Raw genomic sequence first — 10,066 nt, 5'->3', positions numbered from 1 at the left:
CACAAACTAGTCTTAACGACTAATCTTACAGGGCCACAAACTAGTCTTATCGACCAATCTTACACGGTCACAAACTAGTCTTAACGACTAATCTTACAGGGCCACGAACTAGTCTTAACGACCAATCTTACAGGGCCACAAACTAGTCTTAACGACCAATCTTACAGGGCCACAAACAAGTCTTATCGACCAATCTTACAAGGCCACAAACTAGTCGAAACGACCAATCATTACAAAGAATCAGACGTGGCCACAAAGACGTCTTAACGACCAATCTTCACAATACATAATAGTTTCATAAAGGGCCACAGACTGGTCTTAATGGGCCAAAATGAGATCATCACGACCCATCATCACAAAAGTAACGTACAGAGCCACACAATTGTGTTAATGGATGTTCATGAAAAAAAACATCATACAATAAGTCTGTAAGGTATAGATAGTCTTAATGGCCAATCATCACCGCACGACAAACTTAACAATGTCATACAGGGCCATACTTCAATCCGAACCGGACCACAAACCACATAATATCATAAAGGGCCGTACAGAAATCCGAACCGGACCACAAACCACATAATATCATAAAGGGCCGTACAGCAATCCGTACCGGACGACAAACCACAGAATGTCATTCAGGGCTGTACAGCAATCCGTACCGGACAACAAACCACAGAATGTCATTCAGGGCCATACAGCAATCCGTACCGGACAACAAACCACAGACTGTCATTCAGGGCCATACAGTAATCCGAACCGGACCACAAACCACAGAATGTCATACAGGGTCATACGGCAATCCGAAACGGACCACAAACCACAGAATGTCATTCAGGGCCATACAGCAATCCGTACCGGACGACAAACCACAGAATGTCATTCAGGGCCGTACATCAATACGTACCGCACGTCAAACCAGAGAATGTCATACGGGGCCGTACAGCAATTCGTACCGCACGTCAAACCAGAGAATGTCATACGGGGCCGTACAGCAATCCGAACCACACGTCAAACCAGAGAATGTCATACAGGGTCATACAGCAATTCGTAGCGCACGTCAAACCACAGAGTGTCATACAAGGCCATACAGCAATCCGTACCGTACGTCAAACCAAAAAATATCATACAGGGCCATACAGCAATCCGAACCGGACGACAAACCAAAAAATGTCATACGGGGCCGTACAGCAATCCGAACCGGAGGTCAAACCACAGAATGTCATTCAGTGTCATACGGCAATTCGAACCGCACGACAAACCAAAACATGTCACACAGGGCCATACAGCAATCCGAACCGGACGACAAACCACAGAATGTCTTTCAGTGTCATACAGCAATCCGAGCCGTACGTCAATTAAACAATGTCATACAGGGCCATACACCGATTGGTACCGCACGTCACACCACATAATGTCATACAAGGCCATACACCGTTTGGTACCGCACGTCACACCACATAATGTCATACAGGGCCATACAGCAATCCGAAGCGAACGTCAAACTAAACAATGTCATACAGGGCCATACAGAAATCTGAACCACACGTCAAACTAAACAATGTCATACGGAACCCTACAACAATCCGAACCACACGTCACACCACAGAATGTCATACAGGGTCATACAGCAATCTGAACCGTACCTCAAACTAAACAATGTCGGATCAAAATTGTAGCTGATAAGCAATAGATTTTTAAAAAAATTGCATTTAATACAAAATGTGAAAAAAGTCATGACATATACCACTGTCAAGATGACAAGTTATGTAGTCAGACTCAGTGATTTAAAGTCCGGGGGAAATGGTATCAACATCAACGTCCTTTCTCTCCTCCGGAATGGAGAGTTCATTCACCAGGAGGAAGAAAGTGTTACAGAGATAATACCTACATTGTTGGGTGAAGTGAGTATGAAAACATATTTTCTGACAGGAATGTGTCTGTTTACGTGTTTACGTGTAAATATTTACAGCAAATAGAGAAAATCTGATGACTTCATAATTATTATGCAATTTTTACATTAATCAGATTGTGTAAAAAGGAAAAAATCACAACATGATAAATGACGTCCGTTTTCAGAGCAGCGGTGTTCAGGATGACTTTCATGTCAGCTGATGTTTTTTTTTAGTGAATTTTTCGAATATTATCCTTGTGTATTCTTATGGACCAAGAAGTGTGTAAGTGTGTGTGGGGGGGTGTAAGTGTGTGTAAGTGTGTGTAAGTGTGTGTGTGTGTGTGTGTGTGTGTGTGTGTGTGTGTGTGTGTGTGTGTGTGTGTGTGTGTGTGTGNGTGTAAGTGTGTGGGTGTGTGTAAGTGTGTGTAAGTGTGTAAGTGTGTGTGTGTGTGTGTGTAAGTGGGTGTAAGTGTGTGTAAGTGTGTGTAAATGTGTGTAAGTGTATGTAAGTGTGGGTGTGGGTGTGTAAGTGTGTGTAAGTGTGTGTGTGTGTGTGTGTGTGTGTGTGTGGGTGTGTGAGTGTGTGTGTGTGTGTGTGTGTGTGGGTGTGTGTGTGTGTGTGTGTGTGTGTGAGTGTGTGTGTGTGGGTGTGTGTGTGTGTGTGTGTTTTTGTGTGTGTGTGTGTGTGTGTGTGTGTGTGTAGGTGTGTGTGTAAGTGTGTGAAAGTATTTGTAAGTGTTTGGCAAGTTTTTATTTCTGTTCCTAAACATTGACTAAAGGTGTACATGTCTTTACCGTACATTACCGTACATTACCGTACATGTCTTTACCGTACATGTCTTTACCGTACATGTCTTTACCGTACATTACCGTACATGTCTTTACCGTACATGTCTTTACCGTACATGTTTTTACCGTACATGTTTTTACCGAACATGTCTTTACCGACAAATATATGGCATTTGTTTGTAAACCTGTTTAACAGGATTGCATATTATATCCACCCGACACAAAACTGTCACTGTGGATAAACGGTATGTTTACGTAGTTATTAACAAGATTAGATCATTCGGTATGGTTATTTATACATGTCGGGTAACCGAAATATTTGTTAACTTAATAAGCCGTAAAATCTAATTATACGTTGCAGAAACATTTCCGTACATTTCTTTTTAAATTGCCTTTTCAGTGAGTAGTTATACACCTTTAACTCGTAATCTTCTATATATATATATATATATACACTTTTCTCTCATAGTTTTCTATATATATATATACACCTTTATCTCGTAGTCTTGTATATATATATATATATATATACCCCTTTAACTCGTAGTCTTCTATATATATTTATACACCTTTAACTCGTAGTCTTCTTTATATATATATATATACACATTTAACTCGTAGTCTTCTATATATATATATACACCTTTAACTCGTAGTCTTCTTTATATATATATATATACACCTTTAACTCGTAGTCTTGTATATATATATATATATATACACCTTTAACTCGCAGTCTTCTATATATATATATATATATGTGTGTGTGTATGTTGATCAAGTCACCCATTTAACTAGCACAGGTTTGTTTGAGCGGATCTGATATCGCTGTATAGCCGACAAACTGGTTCGCAATGTCTAGCTAATTTAACGTTGATGATCATACCGTGACGGTCATGGGAAAATAAAACGTTCATATATAAGTGTTTTTTACGAGTAAAGAGGATAAGTCAAGAATATAACAACATTTACCATTAAACTGGCAATACCTATGAGTCAATGCACCGTGTCTGAACCAGCTGGGAGGGGCGGGGTTATTACATTCTTATAGCAAGTCTGTATACATAATACTGGTGTCCTTTAAATGAGGAAAGGAGAAACAAAAGACAGCAGCTTCCTCCTGTTCAGAACAACGACACAGACAACCAAATTAGCGGTAAAAACTATAAAACCCGAACCCCGAGTATCCTGAGGCTGTTCCGCCGTGTATGAGTTTACCAGTGACGGTTATCGTAAGTGGTCAACTTGACCTGGCTCCCCCTTGATCTCTGTATGACTTAAACAACTAATTAAAGGGCCTACATAAGTACAAATATATTACCAAGGCGACGCAAATACCAACTTAAAGGTAGGTAAAAAAATATATCTAGGGCGACACCTCAATATGATGACGTTAGGATGAAGCGACTGTTTAGATAATCCGGTCAAAAATACAAAAAAAAAAAACCATACTATCGAAATCAATAGGTAAGTAAGTATACATATAACTTACCCAAAACTAAAAACAAAACAGGGAAATATATAGTATGTATTTGATCGTAAAACTAAAAAATCACTGATCCGTAGAATGTGACTTTGTTGGTAGATAGATTAACAAAAACTTACCTTGTATTAGCGCTAGCGACCAGATAAGGAGCTGATGTAGCGACGCCATGTTCGAGTGTTTCTTGCCGTCCTGACTTTGAGGGTGGGTGTTGATCCGTACCCTGTTCAATTGCTCTATAAATAGTACTACCGGGTACGTTACATGTCATCTATACATGTCTTAATGTAGCCATTCAACGTAATAACTTAACGCTACACACGTAGTTATTGTGTGCGGTTCACACAGGACACGTTTACGTTAACAGAAGCTTTCATCAGTAAACAGCTTCTATTCGCAGCTATTCTTTTTCTTTTAGATCGTGGACCATTTTTTCCCAGTGTGGTTTAGCTATTATCACCGGTCTCTTTTCTCTCTTTGTTTGCAATACGGCAGATACATACAAGTATAGTTATTCATTTAAATAGATAAAGTGCCGGATGAAAAACAATATCGTGACGCGTAAATTAAATAAATCATTATGTTTAATGCTTAATTTGTACCCTACATCTGATTCACGGAGAAAGTATGGCGCTTGCAAGACTTTAGTTGTTTAAGTAGACAATAAAAGTGAGCGTTCCGCCACCTATCAGAAAAAATACCTGGTTAAAATTGCAGTCAGACATGTCACAATCTGATTAAAATCATCTGTATATGGCTCCGCCTGAACATCTGAATGTGCCGCGGTCAGGGTCACGTTCAAGTGACCTTTAGATGAACCAATCAGAGGCGCGCTGGCAAAAGTTTGCCAGCGAATCGGAATATCTTAGTTGATTGATAAATAGCGAGGGGTATCGAACAGATTAGTTTTCCAAAATAAATATGGCGGCGGGAACTGACGTTTCTACGACGCCAAGAAAAACGTACCCATTGTGTAATAATTGCGTAGGCAACACCGCCATACAGTCTTTCTTCTCTAATAAAGCTTCGAATATCATTTTATGTTCGGGTTTCAGACGATCAATCTCAAATAACTTCAGAACTTTCGCATCATTCTCATTAATGTCCGCCATATTTGTTACCACTCCGAGCGCGCTTTTGAAAGAGGGTCTCTGATTGGTCGAAATTTAATGAGCATTTAGAAATATAAAGGTCACCTGAACGTGACCCTGACCGCGGCACACTCAGATGTTTAGGCGTAGTACGAAGTTAACGAAGCCATGTAACATATGATTTTAATCAGATTGGAAATATCATAAATACTGATTTGTTAATATTTAAAATTCCAATAGCTTACATTTATGTCAGAATAAACGTGTAAAGCATTTACCAAGATTTCAAGATTCAAGATTGTGTATTACGCTCTGACACACACAGTGTGTAACAAGAGGTCAAACCAAATAACATCAATCGAATCAAACATGACAGAGAGAGTAGATTACACATGGACAGATTAAGCATTATTTCATGGACAGATTAAGCATTATTTCATGGACGGATTCAGCATTATTTCATGGACCCGAATTGTTCTTTACATGTATCAGGCCATGCTTACGTTATTATTGTGCATGCGCGAATTTACGAGATGTCACGAGATCAGAATCCAACGATAAGCGACTATATCTTGGACTTGGTCAGTGGTAATATTATCCCAATAAGTTGCCGAGTGCTACTCTTAGACGATTCAGTTCTCACCTGTCAAGTTAAAGCCTCGCAACTCTTAGTGGTGGACAAACCGTTTTCCTCCTTAATTAAGCGCATTCTATTGACTTTAGGCTTCATCCAGGTGTAGCGGAACTGGACTGTGTCGATCGTCGGCGACCAGATAGCTCAATTGGTAGAGCATCCGTCTAGAGTCCTGAGGGTCCCGGGTTCGAACCCCGGTCTGGTCGTGCATTTTTCCTCTCCTGTTACATTTGGTGCCCAACGAAATACACCCACAGAAGGTGGTATAGGGTTTCGTGTGTCCTCGGGGTTGAATCCTTTATTAAAGGAGGGAGGAATGTAGCGGAACTGGACTGGGTCGATTGTCGGCGACCAAATAGTTCAAAAGGTAGAGTTCGAGGGTCCCGGGTTCGAACCCCGGTTTAGCCGTGCATTTTTCCTCTCCTGTTACACATGTATACTTTTGCTTTATTGCGCTGTTGATCGCCTTCTATCTTTTACCCTTATCTCGTCGATTATGTCTGTCTGCTTGGTCGGCCGTGTTTCAGCATGGGCATCGCTATTACATTGAACTTGTCTACACGTGATACATATTATGTAAACTATCGAACTATTAACGAAACGTAATAACGTTCAATACATTTCCTTTTTGCTTTATTTCTTTGCCACGTTTCACTTCCTGAATGAATTTTAACGGAAATTCAATCACTTTTGCTATTTAGGAAAAATAAGAAATTCCAGATTTATAAGAAAAAAGCGAAGGTAAACGAAACGGTACCTTTTAAGAAAATATTTAAACTATTTAAGATTGGAATATTTTGAGTATACTTCATCAAGAATATGATGATTTAATTAAGAATTTAATTTTGAAATGCTTGGAGCAATCGATATTTATATATTTGCATGGTACATCGTGTTATTTTCAGCTATTTTCCAATATCCCCAAACGAAATCGGTATATTGCTGTGAAAAATATTGTCGGTGCCGCGGTGATCAAGTGGTTAAGGCGTCTGACATTCTGCTACAGTACCACTAGCCCTCCACCACTGGGTTGCGAGATTTAAAGCCTACGTGTGGGGCAGTCGCCAGGTATACAGCCGTCGCTCAGTGGTTTATCTCCGGGAACTCCGGCTTTCCTCCACCACCAAAACCTGACACGTCCTTAAATGACCATAGCTGTTAAAAGGACATGAAACACAAACAAACAAACCAAAGTATATGGACATGTGACTGTATATTCCCAACTCTGATTGGAAGAGCGGATTCGTCCTGTTTCCAGGGCCCATATTAAAGAAACCATTCCCGAACTCAAATCCAGATTCTGTCAATGTACAAGAAAGTTGTCTTCAGCTTTGTGGTAAAAATGTGTTTGAGCACGAACACCGTTTCATGAATATTGACCCTGATTTGTATATCTGTTATAGACCTCATTCCTAATTAAAATAGGTTGGCGATTCCTAGCAATCACAATGGCCGGAGCCCATACTCGTAAACAGTCTTCAAAAACTCATGCAGACTGGTTATTCGGTGAACACCGATTTCTAAATATAGCCTATATGGAAATCCCCCGCAACCTGTCGATCTGTGAGACGACAACAGAAGCTAAGATGGCTGCTGGCGAACGCTTCGCCTCCGTTACATCTGAAAATGTCCAAAAACTACTCGGAGATAAAGATGCTGTTAATACGAAAAATGCCATAAAACACGCAGTGAGTGTCCTCTATGCTTATCTTTAGGTAAAGAACCTTGACGATATCTTCGAAAGCTATGATACCGAACTGTTGGATTCACTGGAACCTTGCTAAATTGTACATGGAGAACCTTGAGTTTTTTTTTAATTTATTGTGAAGCATATAATCAAACAGTTATGGGCTGGTAAATATGGTGTGATATTAACCTGAAAACGTGATATTAACCCCGGCTTCGTCTCGGTAGGTTCATATCACAGCATATTTACTAGCACAAATGTCCATAATTGTATAATATATTTTGCTTACTGCAAATTCTCCACTCTGACTAAAAACCGTACAGGTTACTATAATACATTGTTTCGTTGTAGTACCTTATGAGTCTACTATAATACATTGTTTCGTTGTAGTACCTTATGAGTCTACTATAATACATTGTTTCGTTATAGTACCTTATGAGTCTACTATAATAAATTGTTTCGTTGTAGTACCGTTTTAAGAATTTAAAGATTAACCATAGGGTGTTTACAATATTCGAATTAAGCTACAGTCAAATTTCTAAATAAATCGAACTTCGAAGATTCGAATTTCTCGATGTTTCGAACTTGCGGAAAAGTCCGGATATTTTACCTTATACAACACTACGTACATTTTATTCCTGAATCAAACTTTCATGAGTCGAATTTGTCGCTGTTTCGAAGTATAGGTAATGTTATGAAAACATTTGAAATTACAACCAATAGATTGAGGTCCAAAATTTACCTGTACGACATCAATAAAATGTCCCGCGGTCATTTTAACACCTTCACATACATGTTTCGGTCTCTTGTAAAAAGTACTGGTGACCATGGTGACACAACCCGGTATTTATTATTCGTAATTCGTAATTCTTTATTGATGGTAAACCGAAACAGTTAATAGATACAACCTTTTGCATTAAACTCAATAGACGGGGTGATTTATTCGATAATAGGGCTTAATATATTTGGTTCTTTAATCATTATATAAGGGGCATTTTAAAATGAAATGATATTCATTCTTGATGTCATTAAGACACACCGGGCAAGTTCGAAGCTGACGTGGAACATTTCTGTGTCTGTCTGATTCGATAAGAAGACAATGCGAAGATAACGTAATCTAACAATAGTTATTTTTATAATTAGCAGGAATTGGTTTTGAAAAATAAGTGATCTACAACATACCTGTATAAAACACATTTTGAAGACGAAACAAAAAAAACTCACACTCTTGCTTGAAGTTGCAAACATTGTTTTACAATATATATAAAATTGTTTACATTTATAATATGTTGGGAAACCCAAATGTCCATCATACCTAATGAGCAGAGCTCGTGTTTGATTTTCACAACCCAGTTTTTACAATTTGGATTCTCCTTACATTCGTTATACATATACTCGTAACATCCGTTTAATATACAATTGTTGGTAGAGGTCAACTTACACCAGTATTTAAATATTCTTAGGTTACGTAAGAGGCACAATGGGAACCTCCCCAGTTCAAAGTATACCATAGCATTTTGGTTTCGACCTTTTAACTCCAAGAATATTTTTACAAAAATATATTCTACCTTCTCAATGTAAGGGGCTGTATGGAATCCCAATTCTTCACTACCCTAACCCGCCACACTTCACTACCTGACTTACGGAAAACCATAATTAAGTTTTAGGGACATCTACCGTCAAAGACCACTTTTCAGTATAATTTTTAAGTTTGTCAAAGCATTGACTGTAAACCATGTATACTTTCGGAAAACAAAACCATGTTATCTGCGTATATTAATGAAAATAGGGACAAGTCTTGTAAGTCAAGCGGCTGTACACCGGCCCGTAAAAATGCAGTTTCACAATCGTTAGTAAACATGCTAAACATAATCGGGGAGATTATCTCCCCTTGTAAGACCCCGGTCTTGTTTCAAGATAATAAACTGGGGTGTTCCCTGAACGCATACATCTTTAGAACAATATGTAGAAACATCAAGGGGAGGGTAATTGTAGTTTGTATCATATATATCTACTTTATTTACCTGTTTATCTACCTGTGATTTTACAGGTACTTGCATAAGGTTCCAAAGAATACTATCATCAACATCATCATCATCATACTCAGTGTGAAAGAAAACTACATACATTTCACTTTTCACTTATATCATGTATTGGGAAAATAATACTTCTTAATACTCTGATGTATTCAAATATATTTTAAAAGAAACTTAATCAGTACATTACAAACTTGTTAGTTTATTGCAATAAACTGACACCGATTAACGCGGTATTGTTTTCTTAACAGCAGTATTTATGACGAAAAATGATAATCAATAAGGGTCGATCATTCCGTAAGATACATTCACCGGAAGCCCTCCTGGTGACCGGCATGCATCACGTACTTTGAATATTCAAGTACACTTTCGGTATTGCAAAGATTACAAGAGGACTCTACAAACTGTTCCCTGTGACTGTTAGAAACTAATTTGGAGACCTCATCAAATTCATA

General features: G+C 38.6%; 1 protein-coding gene and 1 non-coding gene across 2 annotated transcripts in view; one reads left to right on the top strand and one right to left on the bottom strand.

The window, feature by feature from the left end:
* LOC110467466 (uncharacterized protein PB18E9.04c-like) overlaps positions 1 to 4,334 on the bottom strand; it is a 16,305-nt gene extending 11,971 nt beyond the window's left edge. Inside the window, exon 1 of the mRNA XM_021524658.1 lies at positions 4,286 to 4,334. Within this exon, the coding sequence (XP_021380333.1) occupies positions 4,286 to 4,334 (49 nt within the window). The remainder of the gene's footprint in view (positions 1 to 4,285) is intronic.
* A 1,687-nt stretch (positions 4,335 to 6,021) lies between these two features.
* On the top strand, positions 6,022 to 6,094 carry Trnas-aga. Its single transcript has one exon. It is a non-coding gene; the product is annotated as a tRNA-Ser (tRNA).
* The last annotated feature ends 3,972 nt before the right edge of the window (positions 6,095 to 10,066 follow it).

The sequence above is a fragment of the Mizuhopecten yessoensis genome, unplaced genomic scaffold (assembly GCF_002113885.1).
Source record: "Mizuhopecten yessoensis strain PY_sf001 unplaced genomic scaffold, ASM211388v2 scaffold1749, whole genome shotgun sequence".
Classification (NCBI taxonomy): Eukaryota; Metazoa; Mollusca; class Bivalvia; order Pectinida; family Pectinidae; genus Mizuhopecten; species Mizuhopecten yessoensis.
The sequence above is the reverse complement of the archived record's forward strand: the minus strand, read 5'-3'. Positions and strand labels throughout refer to the sequence as shown.